Here is a 20,446-nt window from a genome sequence, read left to right on the forward strand (position 1 = left end):
TCCAAATTTTGACAAAAAACTTATAGTACAGCATGCCGTCCAAAAAGTGACAAAAAAGTTATAGTTTAGTAAGTCGTCCACATTTTGACAAAAAAGTCATGGTTTAGTATGTTGTCCAAATTTTGACAAAAAAGTTGTTGTTTAGTATGTCGTCCAAAAAGTGACGAAAAGTCATAGTATACAATGTCATCCAAATTTTGACAAAAAAGTCATAGTTTAGTATGTCGTTCAAATTTTGACTTAAAAGTAATAGTTTAGTATGTCATCCAAATTTTGAAAAAAAAGTCATAGTATAGTTTGTTGTCTAAAATGTGACAAAAACATCAAAGTATAGTATATCGTCAAAGATGAGACAAAAAAGTCATAGTACAGTATGTCGTCCAAAATCACCCAAAAATGTCATATAGTATGTCGTCCAAAAAGTGACAAAAAAGTCATAGTATCGGGTTTCGTCTTAATTTTGACAAAAATGTTATAGTATAGTATCAATAAGATTCAAACCTGCCTAACTTAAAAACAGGATTCAAGTAAAAAAGTCACATGGCGTTTAGTATGTGGTCAAGTATTCAAAAAATCGCGAAATGCTCAAAATGTGACAAAAACATCGTAGTATAGTATATCGTCAAAGATGAGATAAAAAAGTCATGTTGTCCAAAATCACCCAAAAATGTCATAGTATAATGTCGTCTAAATTTTGACAAAAAAGTCGTAGTACAGTATGTTGTCCAAAATGAGACAAAAAAGTCATAGTGTAGTATGTCATCCAAATTTTGACAAAAAAGTCAGTTCAGTATGTCGTCCAAATTTTGACAAAAAAGTCATAGTAGTGTCGTCCAAAGTTTGACAAAAACATCGTAGTATAGTATATCGTCAAAGATGAGATAAAAAAGTCATGTTGTCCAAAATCACCCAAAAATGTCATAGTATAATGTCATCTAAATTTTGACAATGAAGTTATAGTACAGCATGCTGTCCAAAAAGTGACAAAAAAGTCAATTTAGTATGTCGTACAAATTTTGACAAAAAAGTCATAGTATAGTGTCGTCAAAAATGAGAAAAAAGTCATACTTTAGTATGTTGTCCAAATTTTGATAAAGTCATAGTATAGTATGTTGTCCAAACTCATCCAAAAAGTCGTAGTGTAGTATGTTGTCCAAAACGAGACAAAAAAGTCATACTTTAGTATGTCACCCAAAATTTTCTTCTGAATTCATGAATGGAAAGAACACACTTAACACACTTTCTCAAGATCCCATTTATTTGTAGTGCAAAAGTAGAGCAGACAGGACTACAACTCTTTACCTTGCCTCAGACCCCTGTGTGAAGTTCAGTATGGTTAATCTACTAGACCATTGTGATACAATAACCAAAAATGTTCAACCCTTCCAGCCATGCAAATGTGCAGCAAAGATAATGACACACCACCATAAATATGAACTCAAAAATAATGAAACATCAGAAAAAAAAAAAAAACAGCACATGCACACAACAGCAGGATTCTGGTCTGTGTGGATCATAGCACAAATGTTAACAGGGACAAAACCAGCAGGTCTGACATGGGACACATTGAAGTTACTACATCAGCTGAAAAGTAAAAGTACCATAAGTGAATAAATTCCAGTGTATTAATGAACATAATCCTTCCACGTCGGTTGAACTATGGATGAGGTTAGCCATTAGCCAAGTTTTTGATCATTTTTAGTGTTATTAAAATGAGGGAATCAATAATATCATGTTTTCCAGCTTTTGTGATAAACAAAGAGGCCTTCAGTTGTCTCTGTTCACATCATTGAAAAGCTGTGAATAAAGTGGTGAGTGGCATTAGGTCCAACCCACAACACCCTTCTTCAGTCTTTGGGAAGAGGGCACGAAAAGGAATTAGAAAAAAGAAAAATCAAAATCATTCACAGAAGTCACATTAGCACTCGACATGATGAATGAGACCCTAGAATCTTTAAATAAAATGAGACAAGAGTAATGTATGTAGTGAGGCAAAGGACAAACCCACCCATGTAGAGAGAAAGTGCTTTTGTGTACCTTGTAAGATTGTAATAAAAATGTATTATTGTGAATACTCAATTAGAGAAAAAATATGACTAAAGCCATTAAACAAACCTCCTGGTCTTGATATATTATCACAGCAAAACAAAACAACACTAAACACACATTTTCAGGAAGGAAAAACAAATAAACAAAACCAAAGAGGTGTACTAATGGCTAATGTCCTTAGCTTAGTTCCAACACCAACTTGTGTAGCTTTACAGCATTAAAAATACAGTAGTAAATGTATTGCCTCTACCTCGTCAACCACATTTCACCTGTAACCTTGACAAAACTAATTCACATTTCATCATGTATTAAAAAAATGTTAAAAATTAAAACAATAGGAGTGTGTCTGAGAAGCTAAAGAGGAAACAAAAGCCACCTTAAAAGGTGACAGTCTCTTTTTAAGGCTATGACTCCTCCTACTCCAGCCAGTCATTTCTTTCTGTGAGTTAACTCTGAATTTGATCAACATCACAGTCAAACACTGTAGCGTCTCTCTCCTCTGAGGCTACACAGAGAACAAAAATATATCTTGTACCATTACGATCCAGCAGGGGGCAGCAGCAGCAAGGAAACATTCTCTTTGAGGCGCAGCAACCCAGTGAAGGCATTGAGGCAAAATTACAGAGGTTCAGGTGAAGATTGCTGTATCTCCAGTCAGTATCATCTCTGTGTGTTTTGTTTTGTTCATCTGCTGGAGCGTTGCTATTTTTTTACATCCCATTATCTTGGGTGATTTCGAATCAGTCCTCTCCTGGCGTTGGTGGACTGTCTCTGCTGGGCGAGGAAGGACATGGCCTGGTTAGAGGGTCCCACTCGCTCGCCGGTCACTTTCTGATGCAATGCCATACCCTGAGAAAAAGAGAGCGAAGAATCAACATGGTCAAACGACGAAACGCTTTCATTACAAAACAGGTGGTTGCACTGTTTTCACACAATATAAAAACCTTTTTTTAACGAATATTTGAAATGCATTTCCATTGTATAATGTAGGCCTAAAGTCGGTGTTCATTTTCGTATGTTTCATATGGGACCATGAAGCAGTTCTTACTATGTATGAGTAATACAGTGTTTCTGGTGCCTGGTTGTAACAGTTACAAATAAAACTCTAGCAGTCGTCAGCAGTTAAGTTTGACAAAAAAGTCAGTTTAGTATGTCGACCAAAATGTGACAAAAAAGTCATAGTATATTATGTCGTCCAATTTTTGACCAAAAAGTCAGTTTAGTATGTCATCTAAAATGTGACAAAAAAGTCATGCTTTAGTATGTCATCCAAAATTTGACAAAAAGTCATACTTTAGTATGTCGTCTAAAATTTGACAAAAAAGTCATACTTTAGTATATGTCCAAAATTTGACAAAAAAGTCATACTTTAGTATGTCATCCAAAATTTGACAAAAAAAAAGTATGTCATGACAAAAAAGTCATGCTTTAGTATGTCGTCCAAAATTTGACAAAAAGTCATACTTTAGTATGTCGTCCAAAATGTGACAAAAAGTCATACTTTAGTATGTCGTCTAAAAACACTGGCTTACCATGTTGTACCATGCACTGATGATGAGCTTCTCCTCTTGATCGTGTCGGACTCTGCTCTTCTCATAGTCGTGCTGAGCAAAGAAACATCACATACACAGTAGTGAGATTTAACAAAGGTACCTTTATCTCATTTTTTTGTGTTTGTATTAAAAAAATGTTATCACCTCCAGGTGGTGGATCCTTCTTTCCTTCTCCGTCAGCTGGTTCTTGAGAGCTTGAATGTCAGGAGCACCAGTCACCGGCTGCTGCTTGGGATCCAGGGTTTTGATCACCTGCACACAAGACAGCTTTAGTGCTTTGACATTATATTTAATGTAACTCTGTCACACTCATGAAGGACAGTTTTTAAAAAAAGGTCAAAACTGATGCAGCACTACCAATAATGACTTTTGGCAAGATTGGGTGGTAAGAGTTTTTTTCAAGTGACACTACTTGATGTAGTTGAACACAAAACTTCTTTCTGTAGGAGTCCTACACAGCAGCTCTCAACGGACTTTGATGAGTTAAACTGAGCAAAAGTCCACTTTATTGAGAGAAATTACATATATTTACTCACAAGATTGTTTGTACAGGTGTTGAATAGCTTAAATATAAAAAACTGATTGAATATAAAAAACTGGTTTGGCTTTTATATGGACTTTGCTTTATGGAGGCTGTCATCTCATGCAAACATGTTTCTACGGCAACTCTGATGAACGTGCATTCCACGTTCTGAGACGAAAGCTTACCACCCAAATGAAGAAAGGCTCTTCCTACATAAACCTGATGCATAAACCAACAAAGAAGAAGAAAGAAACAGCAGAGAGAGAGAGATAAAGAGTTGTAAAAGTGTGTTTGCCTTCTTTCTGGTATAAAAACCCCACCCTAGTATGCTTTGGAAAGGAAGAGGTGAGTGAAGGAGTCCTATGTTTGTCGTCTCACCTTTAGATGTGACTAATTCTTACACACTGACCTTTAAATGAAAAATCCCCCTTTTTTAAAAATACATGTTGAGCTACATGCTGAGAAGGACAAGCTGTTCAGTTATGGTTTACTGACCGTTCTTGCCTTCTCCACATAGCGCTTGTATCGCTCCTCCATCTGCTTCATGTCCTCGTCCTTTTTACGCAAGCTCTCCTGGAGTTCATCAATCTTCTTCGCCACTGAGAGGGCGGAAATAAAAACAAGTGTTGAGAGGAGAAGAAAGCATGGACAGAGGAAGGTGATGAAAGAAGAGCCGACTTACTGTTGCCGTCCACTTTGGGCTCGAGGTCATCGATGACCTCTCTTTTCTTTTGGAGATCTGAGTGAGCTTCATGGAGCTTCTCCCTGCAATGAGCACAGAGCACGTGTGTGTGAATGTGATTGTAATTCAAATGATGCACGAAACATCAGAAAAGTGCGGTACTTACAAATGTTCCTCAAGCTTCTTCTTCAATAAGGAGGACTGAAAAAAAAAAAAAAGGAGGGAGAAAAAAAACATTAAAACTTAAGAAGTGCAAGGTTTTGTTTAAATAACACACAAACACAAATCAACAAACATGGTACAAGAAGTGAAAGCCAGGCTGTCAAAGAGTTAAATCATGGGCCAGTTGGACAGAGGGTGGGCCGTACTTACGATAGCCTGATTTTGGCAGAGTTGACCGATGGGGGCAGGTGGAGAGAGACAGACAGAGAGGGGCAGGCGTTAACAGTGATTCACCACAGCAGACTTGGGTTAAAGTCCCACACAACATGTATTACAAGGAGAACAGACACTCAAACTTTGACAGCTGTCTGTCCAGGTTACTCACTCTGTGTACTGGCACTCAAACAGCGTGCTTACACAAAAAGCGTACGCTTAATCAAACATATAACTTGGTGCTCATGATGCCTGAACATAAAGGTGAGGTAGAGGTTACTTCTTAGCTCACCACCAGAGGGCAGGGTCTTCTTTTTTGAAGTTTAACAACTTTTAAAGTTCACAATAAACTTGTACTTGTTCAGAGGCTGCTGCTTGACTTAGAGATTATTTAGTAAATCAAGTTGAAGGTCTTAAAGAGATGCCAACAGTGTCTGAACAGAGGACGCTGCACGTCTGTGAACTGCCTCATGTTTATAGACCGTTTTGTGGGGTTGCTAGTGTTCCCATTTTAAGTAATAAACAAAGCAATGCAATCCCAGGCGGACAGCCGGGAATTGGATGTCAGCAATTTTCCAATTCCCACCTTTTTAAAAGCCAACTTAGACGTACAGTAAAATAAGTATGAATGTCCCCAGACACGCATTGGTACTTCTGTACTGACCAAAAAGGAACTTTACCAATTTAGAGCCTCAATACCATCCCTAAGCACTTCTAAAATTATCCTTGCTATTCCTTGATATTCGTTAATCATGACAGCAACTATCTGATGACAAAACATGCAAGCCAATCTAGTTGATTAGTTGCAAGTTTTCACTTGCACACTGTGTTTATACTCTGAACTTGATCGTAGAAAAGTAAGATGGTGATGAGAAAAGTTTTAAAAGTGAAGAAGGATGCAGCTTCTTCTCGTTTTTCTCTCTCTCCCGCTCTCTGTCTCTGTCCACTCACATCTTCATTCTTGCTGTCCTGCTCCTGCAGTGCTTTCTGGAGCTCCTCGATCTGAGCACGCAGCTCTGAGATCTGCTGCTGGTTCAACCTGGGACACAGACGAGGAGAGAGGAGGGAAACAGAGAGAGGGGTAAATAAATCCAGATATTCACAGACACAAAAACGTATCTCATAAAACACCGATGCCAGGGCAAGGAAGGCAGCTCTGAAGAATGCTTTATTGATTCTGTGTGGTGGAGATAGGAGGTGGGTGAGGTCTTCGCATGAGAGAAGGACTTGGGTTGTGGGACGAGGAACCAGTGGACGTTCTAGAGGACAGGGTGATACGATGTCAGCAGAGGTTAGGAAGCAAAAGATGAGCAGAGAAGACACGAGAAAAAGTGGAGAAAACTAAAGAAAAAAAAAAGGACAGGGATACTTGAGGATGTGTAAACATAAGAGGGAAAGAAGAAAGCCGAGGTTGGTAAGTAAGGGTCTCGGAGTGGAAGACCTTTGCATTGCATCACATGGATCCTTAGCAAGTGAGCTGCCTGGCCAATCCCAGCTCTGCTCTGCTGAGTATGCTCCCTCCACTCCTCTCCTCCTGTTACTGTTGCTGAGGATGCTTCCCACACCCTGGGCCTGGTGTTGTAATACACACGCACAGTCCACCCACATGTCCACATGCCCATAGGCATGTAAACACACACATATATACACACACACGCACAGTCAAGGGACAATCTGGCTTTCTGCTGTCTGTCCTCCAATGCAGCCCACACAGCGCAGTTGAGCACACAGTCCAGAGGGTGAGTTGACATTTAGGCAGACATCACTCCTACTATCAGCCAAACAGGCAGCTTAATGTCCAGGAGCACACAATATGGCAAGAGAGAAGGGGAATGATTATTTATTTATTCATGTTCAGGACACATACACATACACTTTCCTACCTGTTCTGAGTTTCCAGAGTGTTCCTGCTGCGCTGAGCTTCCTCCAGCTCGGCCTGCACCTCCACCAGTTTCTGGCTGTAGCTCTCCTCCTGGACACACAACATCTTGTTTTCACTCTGAAGGCGCACAACGGTCTCCCTGTTGAAAGAATGAAAAGAGGAAAAGAAAGTGGAGGACAAATGAAAAAGGTCAGGGAGTGGTGAAAACACACACACACAACATGTTGTGACCAAGCTTTCGATCTGACAATGCCCAAACCAAATGTGCTGCCATGTGTCGCGCTTTCAGGGGCCAATTGCGCAGATAAGCTCTAAAAATAAACTTATGTGGTTGTGGTAAAAGGTCTGAGTAGTTTATCTCACACTTAAGATAAATATATAGTTTGAGTGGGCCACTGATGATTCAAAAGTGCACTGCTCCACACATGAACCCCTCATCATCACAGCTGATCCACACACGTACAGCATTGCAATGATACTGATAAATAATAACAGACATACTTGAGCTCAGTGGGCATGATCTCTGCAGCAAGGTTCCCAACAGGGACGTCAGTGTCACACAAGCCTCCTGTGGAGACAAAGACATCAACTGAGAGTTTGACAAAAGAGTTTTATTAGTGTAGAAATACTTTACAACAAATAGTCTTCAGGAAAACTGTTTCAATGAATACATTAACTTGAACATAGAGTCCTGTGACACACTTTAAAGTCGTTTATTTCACAGTCACTTCAGTCAACAGCTTTTTTTAAATGTGGAAATTTAAAACCAGCATATTGCATGACAAAACGTTAAAATGTGTGTAAAGCAAATGCAGAGACACTCCTCTTCACACATTATAAATGTTAAAAAACAATGAGTAAAAATTATGGAGTAATTCTGCTCAAGATTGTTTTAGGTGCGTCTTAAAATATTTCTCGGTGATGCATAAGAGCCACGTAACTCCTCAAATGCTGTTATGATATAAAAACAGCGTGCTTCATCAGTGGTTTACTGTTCACTCTTGAGTAAATGCACCTGCTCCCACTAGTTTGCTAGCTAGCTGAGAAATTATTATTATTATTTTTTTAAATGCCTTTCACCTCGATGTAAAAAATCTCCATTTTATCTCCAAAGTCTCCAAAGATGAGGAAGTGGAGAAGAACAGAAAGAAGAGCAGGTACCACTGATAGAGAGCAGGACTGTAGCTAAACCAGCTCTGTGTTTGTGTACAGTGTCTTTAAACTGCAAACAAATGCAAACATTCTCAACTGCAGGTTTGTTAACTTTGGAGTGTTTATACTCTGTACAAACAAACTGAAGAACATCAACAGTCACAGACTTTGGTCCCCACTAAAGCATGTAGGTCAGCGTGTAAGTGTGTGTGTGTTCAACTCCACCAGGGAGCACACAGAGCAGAGAATGTTGCAACATTTATACATGAAATATGAAACACTTCATGACTTTTTTGAAATTATTCCTTTTTAGTAAGGTGGGAAAAGTAAGAAATAATTGTTTTTTTATTACTTTACAGGGACTTTAATGTGTTCTATTACACGTACAATATTGTAAAATATGATTTTGCCAGATTGTGACCCATTTATTTTGATTTACTTCCAGACAGAGGACAACCAAGACTCACCTGCTCCACTGAGGCACCTCTGCTGGACTTGTGCACACCTGAGCTCATCATTTGTCTCCCGAAGCGTATCTCTCTCCGAGATCAGACGCTAAAAACAAAGCACAGCACAAATTGATGTTTCTGATCTTCATCTGATATTTGACCAAAAAGAAAAACAGTCCTTTTGTAACACACACATATGAATATGGAACTAATTTATTTTCAGATTTACATGCCAACATATAATGCCCTAGAGAGTGAGGCAAAAACAGGCGAATTAACTATTTCAATTAAATTATTACGAATGTACAGTATATGTAGACACATTGGTACAGTGTGTATTTCTTAATTGCTCCCACAACTAACTAGGCACATTTATCACTGCTGTCAGATTACAGAAGGTGCTAGAACTGACACTGGACGTGGGAGTCCACTGAAGAATAGTATGATATTTGCCTGGCAACAGTTTCCCCTGACGCATGTGTGTGTGTGTCCCGTTATCATCACAACAAGACCTGGTATATGGTGTGACAGTGTATGGTCAATGTGAAAAAGGAGGATGTAATTAAAAACTGTTGAGAACAAAAAACTTTATGATGTATGAGAAGAAGCTAAAGTTTGCCCAATGTTGCCACATGACAATACAATTACTGGCTATAAAAATGCAAATTGTATTGATATTCTGTTCAGTTCTTTCCTACTCTCTGTGCTCATATAAAGTATTTTGTTGCAACATCAACAAACAAAGCTGTTGTTTTGTACACATTGAAACGTCAAAGGTTTCATGTTAACCTCCGAGCTGCTGCTTTGCATAACAAATATTTCTTTACCAATGTCAAAATATGTGTAATGTAAACTGTGCTTTGATTAGAGCTATATTTACTTGTAATATAATCACTCAGCCAGCAAGCTTGAAGCTCATTCACATCTATGTCACCTGTCACACATGTCATAAGTGGGAGAGGCATAGAGATGCATGTCTGCAGAAGGAAAGGCTGAAATCATGCCTACTGAGCAATACTGGTGATTATCTTCTATGAAAGTGGCTAAGAATTTTCTAGTGTTGTTGCTCTGCGATTCTTTGAAGAAAGGTGTTAAGTTTAGTGAAAAGCTGGAAAAAAAAAACACACTCTAAAAATGCTCCCCAGTTGACACAAAAACTAACTTTAGTCAGTCAGGTACATGAGCTTCTTCAAGGACTACCATCACTGAAATAAAAAAACTTCATCACCTGAACAATTTGGGTAAAATATCTATTTTCCTGACATATATTGTGATTGCAATATAAAGTCATGTATTCATGCTTCAGAACAAGACAGAGCACTACCAGAGGATATCATAAACATTTTAAATAGTCAACTGCAAAGATAAGAACTTCAGGATATGAATTTGTTCCAACATTCTTCTACTGAATTTGATGATGAATGCTAATGCTATTAATAAATTTAATAATGTTATTAAAGTTTAGGCTGTTTGTTTCTTCTTTTTGAGAGAACAGTATTTGTTACATAGTTGGATCTTTGCACAAATCTGTATCAAACGAATATCGGTTTGTGATATCCATATTGGATGCAAAAAAGTGGTATCGTCCATTACTAGATATGACAAGACAGTAGTGTATGGCCATACCATACTGTAGAGACACAGTACACACAGATGCTACACATTGATAAGACATTACAGTAAAAGGACTGTGCACTTCACAAGTGAACTTTGATTTCCTGATGGTTTTCACCAACTCACTTCTTTCTCTTTCAGCAGTGCATCATACTTGTCGTGAAGGTTCTTGTACTCAAACTGCCACTTCTCAGCTTTCATGGCCTCTGCTGAGTGCTTGGTGTGAAGCTCATGAGCCTGCAAGAAAGAAAGCATAGCAACAGTCTGTGTTGGCAGGAGCGCTCTATACAAGCTGCAACGTTTTCCGGACACGTGCGGAAGCCATGTGATGTGTTTAACACCACTTGGACGTCAACACGACAGCAAGTATCTCACGCCCTCCTTCTTGCCTGTCTCTTGTAGGTGTCCAGCTGGTTGCGGACTGCGTTCGCCCGGCGGAGCTCCTCCTCCAGCTCACAGGTACGCTGCATGTACACAGTATTGCGCTCCTCCAGGAGGCGCACCTGTCTTCGCAGGTCTCCCAGATCCTCCAGCTTCCGTTTATACGTCTCCACCAGTGTTTCGAGCTGGTTCACTCGATTAGACGAGTGCCTGAGGGGGAGATGTGTGGGATGTGTTGAGCCCCAAGCACAGGAATATGGAATTTCAGTAAAACACAATACATCTGTGTGGGTATGTACTCAACTGTAAACCAACAACTGTGGTGCAAGCCAGAGTCCATGCATAAAATTCATATTACCAACACAGATGCCAGAGAGGAGCTAATGGACGTCAGTGTGTGGGAGTTTTGTTTCTGTCTGAGTATAATTAATTATAATACTGCTTAAAATATGAGGCTGGTTGATGGTGAGTCTGAAATTTTGGTGTGTGACTTTGCCATTTGCCGTAAACATAATAAAAGCTACAACCACCATGAAAGTCAGAATATGCTTCAGCTTACAAAAAATACAATATTCTCTCAGTAAAACACCACCAACAACCAATTAATCACTAATGAATTGCATTTTGAGAGGCTCTCCTTGGCCCACCATGCATGACATTCTGAAGTTAAAGAGTATAAACTTCAATTTGAATGTAATTTTCAATAAAAGTTGGCTACTATAAATCCAGCTCAGTGCTAGTTCTCTCACCTGAGAATGTCCATCTCGTCTTTGAGGGACTGGGCCTCCTGCGCTAGGCTGGTCAACTCTTCATTACGCAGCTGCAGGTCGGTCACCTCCCGCTCCAAAATCTCTTCTCGCAGACGCAAGTCATCTCTGCTATTCTCCAGTCTGAAACAAGGGGGAAACATGGGTCCATTATATGATAAAACAAGGCAATCAGAGATGGCAGACTTCACGCAACAAGCCTCTGTTGGTCATATCGGCACGTGTGGGTACGGAAACACAGACAGACACACAGACAGACGAATAGAGCCACTAAAAACAATACTTCACTCACACTCCGTGGGGTGAAGTAAGAAACAAAACAAGGCAATTTAAAAACATGTTTCCAATCTACACCTATTTTTTCCCACTACACTTCTTAAAAGTAAATAAATACATTTGTATTTTGTACATAAGCTTGGGTCTCATTGTCCAAGTAAGATGTTTTCCAAAACAAATCAAACTGTGTGTGTGTGTACCTATAATTCTCTTCTTGCAACTGCTCCATCTGACTCTGCAGCAGCAGCAGCTTTTTGCCGGTGATGGAAGTGGTGGTGGTGTCCAGGGAGTCACGGCGGCTCAGCTTTTCCTTCAGGGCGCGAGTCTCTGCTTGTAGGGTCAATTTCTCCTCCAGTGCCACGGACAACTGTTGGGGGGGAAAATGAGGGGAACAAAGGATATTAGAGAGAAGCTATGAAGATTCACAAAATAAAGATCACAACAGCCAAAAAAGCAATGCATCAGAAAAGTCCTCAGAAGTTAATTGAAATAAAAACTTCATCAAAATAGAGGACAAAAGAGTTCTCATTCTCAGCTGGCATTCAGGTAATTCAAAGAGGTAAAGCAGAAAACACTGACACACAGCAACACTAGCCACCCTTAATGCAGGGACGAAGACCTCCAACACATGCTCGCTCTCATTTCACATGCTCAGTCATAGTCGGTCAGCTGGTGTGAATGGTCTTAAACAAATGGAACTTTCTCAACAGAGTTAGTTGTTAGAAATTAGCCTTAGGGTCCAGCCCAGCCTCTCATGATATAAATAGAAGAATATACATAGCTCAGGCGCTTTAGTGATACTGGTTGCACTGTTACAGTTGGAGAAGAGAAATGTTCTGAATTCAGGCTGAAGGTTTGAACCGAGACGGGGAGAGAGAGAGAGAGAGGGTGCTTTTCAGAGATGCATTACCTTTGAGTCAGGCTGAGCTGAGGTTACAGTTAGAGAAGCTTGTAGTACAGTATTTAAAAGAAGAGTGTATATTTACCTGCTGGACATCTTTCCAGTTTCAAAAACATCCACCGAACTTCAAGGACAGATTGCATGCTTTAGCACAGGACCAGTAACGGTAAATAGCTTTCAAAACAACACAAATGACTAATCCCAAATGCGTGGGCTATGCAAGTAAACAAACAGGTGGGCTGGTAGCGGTACAAATTATTGTTGGCTACTGCTCCATCCCAGGGCAATGTGTCAGTTTTATCTTGATGTTATGCAACTATTGACTACAGTGTTAAAAAAAAACAAAAAATCTAAATAATCCTTTCTTGGTCAGTACAGCAAAAACAAGCAATAGGAACACAAAGTCTAAGGCGGGATAATCAATAAGGACCATAGCACAAAAGCTGCAGGCAAACGCATTCAAACATTCAGCAACATGCTGCAACCACACTGCAGCACAACGACAGCCTCTAACATTCTGAATGTCATTGAGTTCAAATATCTTTTATCACCACAAAACCAAAGAACAGTTGTGCTTTTTTTAACAATAGCCATCCATTGTAATGTTTACTAATCACCTCTCTAGTCTGAAACATACAGGATTCCTGCTCTGCATAGTTTCATAGGAAACAGTGCAGCGTATAATCCTTTTTTTCTAATTGACATAAGACAGCAATTGTTTGCTGCAGCCACAGTTGCTGCTAATGCATACCAAACGTTTCCTGCTTCTGCAGTTTCACATCAACAGCAATTAGCCAGTGAAACATGTGATGCTTTTATCATGAAGCAGTCACACAGAATGAGACTGACTTGACAATTATCTTTTATCATAAACACATTACAGGACATGGACATTTTCAGCTTTTTTGGACGGTGGATTAGTTTTCCTTCAGCAGCAGATGATTCAGTTACGGGGGAATTGTGGTCTGCAGAGGACAGGCTGCATACCTGCAACTCCTCAACAAGCTAACAAACCTTTTACTGAATTACTGCGAGTTTGTGTGGCTGCATTGTAAAACACACACCACTGCTATCACCAGAAGTCCGGGACTTGTAGAATTGCACAGCTTCCTGTTACTAGAGTAACTCAGGTTTCACCTAAATTAAATCACAGGATCAAGGTTGTAGAAAATCCTTCCAAAATAAGACATTTACTAAACATGTAAAAGTCTTAGGCCACCATTAGATGTGTTGCTTTAACAATGCTATAGTGATCATACAGTATAACTATTTCTTAATTACTTTATTGCAACAATAAATCATCTATATTCCAGGAAAACTGCTTCTACAGGTTAAAGTGTCAAGTATGTAGTGTGACCTAATCTTACAATTAAACAATAGCATGATCCTGGATCTCTTAAACTTGAAGTAGAACACTCATTACTATTAACCACCGTGTTTGTCTTACTATTTCATGTCGAAACATCTGCTGTGAAAAAGGTTTAGCACGCCAGGTTAACTCAAGACATGCTTGAGCATTACATACACATGTTGTCAGAGTGGAACTCATTGACAGCTTGCTATTATATGTATAAGACCAAGTCACTTAATTCCAAATGCCAGTGATCACATAATTTGACAGAAAAAAAACAAAGCTGGGGGTGCCTTCAGACTTTCGTACAGTACTGTAAACCAACTGAATTAAACCAACCTGATGTTCCAGGTTTTGGCAGCGCTGACTCAGGTCCTCCTTCCCATCTGCCTCCTCACTCAGGAAATAGTACTTCCTGGACTGCAAGCATATATAATGTTGAAACAGACCAGCCAGTAATATGGAGCAAATATAATTGATCTAAATACTCTGAATTTGTGAGATGGGTTTTCAGTAACAGAAATAATAGTCTGTGTCGGTTTGACATGATGTGATAGGTCACAACAGAGGAGATATTCCTATCACAGCAATCATATATTTATGAGTGAACATGACGTTTGTTTGGCCGAACAGATTAAAAACAATTTCTAAATGTGGTTTAAAAATTAGTTTTGCTTTTGGGCTGCACAGTCTTAACAAAGCAGTGACCAATCAGGGTACAGATGGGACAGAAAAATGTATCCAGATTCCAAAAGAAAGAAAGAATGATCAAAAGATTTGATTATTCTGTCTTCTATGCAATACAAACAAGGAACTCATACAAGGTAGAACAAAGTAAAACCTTTAAAATCTCATACTCAGAATGTAAAGAATGTGGAGTAGTTAAGGTGTGTTGTTTGGTTAAAATGTAAAGATTTTGGCAAGGAAACTATGTCTATGAAATAAGGAAATAATAGCTTTCACAGATTGGCTGTCTACTACTCTATTAGTAGTAGTCTATTAACTGCATTAATGTGAATTAAACGCAATCTTTGGCCAAGCCTTGCCATGGTGAATAGCAGAATCAGAACTCTACTGATGTCTGCTAGTTTTATTCACCAAACTCTCAGTTAACGATACGACTGGGCACCAGTGATCGGCTGCTCTACAATGGAGAAAAAAATGGGATTTATCACCTCAGAATTTGACGAGCAATGCTGTTCGCAATTCCAGCAAGTGAATAACAATTACACAGAGAAGAACCTAAGTGCTCAGGTTTTACCTGGTGGTCAAAGTCTCCGTAGGTCTCTGGGCTCCCTGGTTCAGATGAAGGTTCCTTTGATAAGAGCTTAAAAAAAGGCAGCCACAACAAAGACAAAAACACAAGATTATTCCCAAAAGCGGGATTATTGATTTCCTGCCTATTCTGAAGAAAGAATGACAACACTTCTTTTTTGTGCAGCGTTTTTTCATACATTTGAGGGTGGAATAGTATGAACTCTTAAAGATTTGGGCGTTATCCATTTCTCTTTCCAAATTCCACCACAATTAAGACAATTAAGATCAAAGACTTCTTCAAAGCAGAAGGAAGATTATAAACAAAAGGCTCACTCACCTCCTGGATCGCTGTCATCACAACATGCTGGACTGATTCCTCAAGTGTCATTATTTGTTGTATTTGTTCTGTGTTTACAAGACAATAACATAGACCAATGATGGTGCTGCCAAATATAGATTCACAAAAAAAAAGCAATTTGTGTTCAATAAGCAAGTGCTCAAATAACAAAATCAATAGTAGTTAATTTTTCTAAATTATAATTTGTGACCTGACGGTGTAGGGAAAACAGAATGTGGTTGTTTCAAAGCGATCTTTGCTCTCAAGCCACAACGGACATTAAACAAGAATCATGTGAGCTGACTTTTGAGTTAATCCTGTGTGTTTTCTTCACAGATGGCTGCATCTGCTTGGTTCTTTCTTTCACAGCAGACAACTTACCTTGTTTTTTCTCACAACTAACAGCACAGCCCAGTACAAGCTGTACCAGCTTTCCCAGCTCAGTCACATCGCCCATCTCTCCTATGAGGTTAACATCTGGCAAGTGCTCATCTGACACCTGATGACCGAGCACCTGTTCATGGACAGGAAGATAAGACAGAACTGAGTGGAGGTGTAGCAAAAAGAAACAAACAACAAACACACACAACTGCAAATGTAATTGAAAATGATTACAATGTTCTTACATCATGATAATACTCCATCATACTCTTCAGAATCTTCTTCAAGTTGCTGACCTGAAGGAATAAAACAAGAGTTAAAAACTCGACCCATATTCTCATCAGGGAAAAAAGTAAAAAAAAGTAAAACCTGGGGATATTGAGCACTTTTGGTTGCTGTACAGTTTTATGTCACATCCTGTTGTTTCACAAATTACCTTGAGGCGCCAGTTGGCCCCGCTCTCCTCCTTGATCCTGCCCAACCATGTCACATTAAACCAGGAGGAGTCTCTGTTAATGAGAGCACAAGAGAACTCCAGTGACAAGGACAACACATCTCTGGACATCAGGACTCACAGGAGGCCACAGTACGACACAGTTTGAATAAAGAGTTCATTAAAAGTCAAACATCACACATAGGAATAACAGGCAATTCAATTTACCTAAAATAGGAGTTTTTTAACTTTTTTTTAAAATTGTAAAATACTTATGTGTGGAGGGCAGAAAGAACAAGCACAAACCACCATAGAATACAAAGTTCATTAGGTTTGGACACACTGGTTTACTTAAAACAAAGATAACTTAAACAATCCAGACCAAAATTTGCATAGATGATGGCTGTGTGCAGGTTTCAAATCAGTTTAGTGTAAACCACATAAGATAAGCAAATATATGTGAGAATAGGGCAGGGCGATCATAAATTAAATTCAATTATTGCCCAGCCCCTTTTTGCTTTAAGTGCACACTTTAGAACTAAAATACAAAGAACACAACACACACTAACAAATATTTCATGGGATTTTGCCACAATCTGCATCTGCTGTGTATTTATTGCTTATTTAATTAATTAATTAATTTTATGTATTTTGAGTTTTATTTTGTTGTCAGAAACTTGATATAGTCAAAAATGTTTTTTTCCATCCAATTGTTGACAAAGTAAAAATTTTTTTCCCTGTTTTTGGTTTCTGATATTTAGTTTTTTGTATTTCGTACGATTTATTATAGACACAAATGGCATTTAGCAATTTTGTGTACCATTCGTTGCTATTAAATGGCATCATCATCCATCAGCTTCCCTGGTTTCTGAAGACTGACACGCACCACAGAAATACCAGTATTCATCAGACTCCATTTCTTCATAATGCAAATTATGTGTGTCCTTACATTCTGTGCAGCACATGAGCAATGGCCACACCGCTCATCAAGTCGTGCTTGCTGCTGCATGACGGCACCTGAAACGTCTGCAACTGAAATTGGCAACAATAAGTCATTAAAACCTCATCAAACATTTGCTGGACTGCCATTTTATTTGTAACTTTTTAAAAAACAGTAAGTGAACAAGAATGTGTTAATTATATGTGTACTAAATCACATGTGGTCCATAAATGATATAATGTGATTTGGTATCAGCACTAAATCACATTGCAGTAGAAGAGTTATGAAATGATGTGTCAGATAATAAGCACTGATACCCTGATTGCCGCCCAATTTAGCAACCTATTAATATGAGAGGGTGTCTGTGTTTTGAAGCAACAAACAAGTGGATTTTCTCTGAGCTTCAGGAGTGACTATTTTGGACAGCCTACCATTACTGCATAAGACTGTGAGCTTACACTGAGCTATTTGGGCTTGTTTTTGTGCCAGCTAACGTTGCTGACCCTGCAGTCAGTTTGTCAACACAGATAACAAGCTAACAGACCACAAAGGGCAAACTTTCAAGCTGGCTGTTTAGCTTGTTAGCTTGGCTGGCTAGCGACACTTAGCTACAAAACACACAACATTAACGCCTGGCAGCTGCTTATATGTTCACTTTATATATGCAATGGATTGCATGGGTGTGTGTTCATCGTGTGAGGCTTTAACTCCCAACAACAACGGTATTTTACTTCTTACTTAGCGTCCACCTGCTGTCACCTGTTAGCCCCGGCTGTTAGCCTTGCTACTAAGCTGCCTAAAATCAAACTTACCCAAGTAAACAGTGAGTCACAGAGCTCTGCTTTATCCACACTCATTGTGTTGTGGTCAGTGGATCCTGGGTGAGCTGACAGAGAGGACAAGACTTTTTATTCCCACGAAGTTTGTTACTCAGTCCTGACACTGTCCACGTCACTCAATATCGAGCCATGGCCTCCTCCTACTCCTCCCGCTGCTGCTGCTCCTAGTGCTGCTTCGCGTTACGGCTCCCGTTATCGAAGCGGGCTTCCGTATTAATAGCGTTACCTTGGAAACATATTATATTATTTTATGCGCGAGATTCCCTGGTTGAAAATAAGAAGAGGAAGCAGGTGATGAATGAAGGCGGTACTCGCTTAGCGTTGTTAAACTCTTTTATTGTTTTGAACGTTAAAACAAAATATATAAGCCAGAAAAGTTAGAGCATGTGGACATTTTAAACATTTTAAAGGGAAAAAAAAATATATATATATATGTGCGTGTGTGTGTGTATATATATATATGTGTACACATATATAAGTGTGTGTGTATATATGTGTGTGTGTATGTAGATATATACATATATACACACACATACATATATATATATGTGTGTATATATGTATATATACATATATACACACATATATATACATATGTGTATACATATATATCTATATATATATATAGATATAGATATATGTACATACAGTATATCCACTTGAAGTTCCTCAAAGCACCACTGGATGGCTCTAGTTGACAAATAGCTACAGAAAAAGCCCTGGTGTAAAAACTGACAGTTTAAAAACACTGTACCACAGGTGTTTTAAAACATGTTTTGAATACAAGGAATAGAATACACCAGACCTTAACTTGAATGTATAGTTAAGGTCTGTTAAGGTCTTTTTTTTTGTATCTGTTTTATCACACCTTTGTGTTTGTATATAATTTTCCTTTTTTTTTCTGCAATGAGGCCAACCAGACAGTCCTCAGTGTCTCTCAGAGTGCAAATATACAGACCAACCTCGCACTGGTTTGTGATTTAGCAGGTTCCTGTCAGAAGCGGCTCTTATATTATTAACATGCTGTCATACACGTACACTTCTTTCTTGGTAATCTGCATATCTCCCCGTCCACACGTCTAGTCCCGTGTTATTAGTCACTGTCACAAATCAAACTAAATTGGCCAATCACAACATTAACACTGTCCACTGTTTCCAGTTCATCTGGGAATCCCAGTCAGTGACTATGTAGTAAGTCCACCTTGCTTGTTGAACACCTGCATAAGATGAATTCTTCACTATATGTTATGTTCAGTCATTCCCATCCAAAACCAGTTTAGTCACCACAGTGCCATACATCTGGTTTTACTGTATCTGACTGGAGTTCCTGTTTTTCTGGATGTTTTTCCAGCCAAAGGGATGCACATGTTTCCCCATTCCCTTCCACTGTCAATATTATAAATCATACCACAAGTATGTCGATAGATATAGGTTTTTGAGCTAATTGTATTAATGTTTTGTGTATCTTTACTTGAGGAGAGAAAAAGCTGGGCTGGGGGGCTCCTGTTGAGTAACCCTAGTCTAGATTAAGACACCTTGGAGGAAGTGAGGTTCATGATATAGGGGGTTCAGTGGAGAACTTAGTCACCCACTGAGGGATGGGTCAGAGCTGACTAATGTTTGAGCAGCAGGAGGTGTGGTAAAGGGGCTTTGGCAAGGCAAGAGCGGAGGCTGACTATTTTTGGACAGCTCCTCTTCCTCCACTCTAATTCCTCTTTTCACCCGTTCTCTTACTCCTTATTCCCCAGATGTGTTTCCTTCCTGAAAGTCAAAAAGCTTTACTTCTCCTCTTTTCCAACCCAACACTGACGCACATACATCTCTCTGGGGGGGAACTAGAAGGGCGGAGGAGGCAGGGCCAGAAGCTAAGATTGAGTAATTATTCCTTTTTTGAACCTTGTGGTTTACTTGTTTGGAAAAAAAAACAGGAATAGTTCCCCTTTTGATAATTCTGTAAGAGCATAGAGCAAAGTGTCTGTATTCTAAACACAACAAGGTCACATAGTCTTTTTGAAATTCCTCCTATTTATTTACAAAACTGCAGATTATTCACATTTTTCAAAAAGATCTATTGAAGCCTTCCACTCAGAAATGTGTTTTGCTTACTGTAACTTCACTTATTTGACCTTCACAGAAAAACGTATGAGCAACATTCGATGCTCGAAGGCTGTTTTCATATTCATCTGATGAAGGTGAAAAGTTCCACTTTCCATCTTAAATCTCAATTTCAGACATGCACACATGAATGTTGACTTTGTGATATCTTTACATTGTTCTGTGTACCTGCATCTTTGTTTCTCAACG

The 20,446-nt window shown here is 39.0% G+C and overlaps 1 protein-coding gene across 2 annotated transcripts; it reads right to left on the minus strand.

Annotated features, from left to right (window-relative positions):
• Window positions 1–1,237: 1,237 nt before the first annotated feature.
• LOC122785819 (protein Hook homolog 2-like) lies at window positions 1,238–18,316 on the minus strand. Of its 2 annotated transcripts, XM_044051784.1 has the most exons (23): window positions 18,116–18,316; window positions 17,313–17,395; window positions 16,367–16,439; window positions 16,176–16,226; window positions 15,931–16,063; window positions 15,550–15,617; window positions 15,217–15,282; window positions 14,295–14,375; window positions 11,904–12,070; window positions 11,410–11,550; window positions 10,669–10,870; window positions 10,406–10,516; window positions 8,684–8,771; window positions 7,566–7,632; window positions 7,066–7,203; window positions 6,134–6,221; window positions 5,180–5,185; window positions 4,974–5,008; window positions 4,808–4,890; window positions 4,621–4,724; window positions 3,747–3,854; window positions 3,582–3,653; window positions 1,238–2,898 (listed from the first exon to the last, which is right to left on the minus strand). In XM_044051784.1, the coding sequence occupies exons 1-23, from the start codon at window positions 18,158–18,160 to the stop codon at window positions 2,770–2,772; spliced, it is 2,139 nt and encodes a 712-aa protein (XP_043907719.1). In that variant the 5' UTR covers window positions 18,161–18,316; the 3' UTR covers window positions 1,238–2,769. The 2 variants fall into 2 exon arrangements, with proteins under 2 accessions (XP_043907719.1, XP_043907720.1); XM_044051785.1 differs by lacking the exon at window positions 5,180–5,185.
• Between the last annotated feature and the right edge of the window lie 2,130 nt (window positions 18,317–20,446).

This window comes from Solea senegalensis, linkage group LG19 (assembly GCF_019176455.1).
Source record: "Solea senegalensis isolate Sse05_10M linkage group LG19, IFAPA_SoseM_1, whole genome shotgun sequence".
Classification (NCBI taxonomy): domain Eukaryota; kingdom Metazoa; phylum Chordata; class Actinopteri; order Pleuronectiformes; family Soleidae; genus Solea; species Solea senegalensis.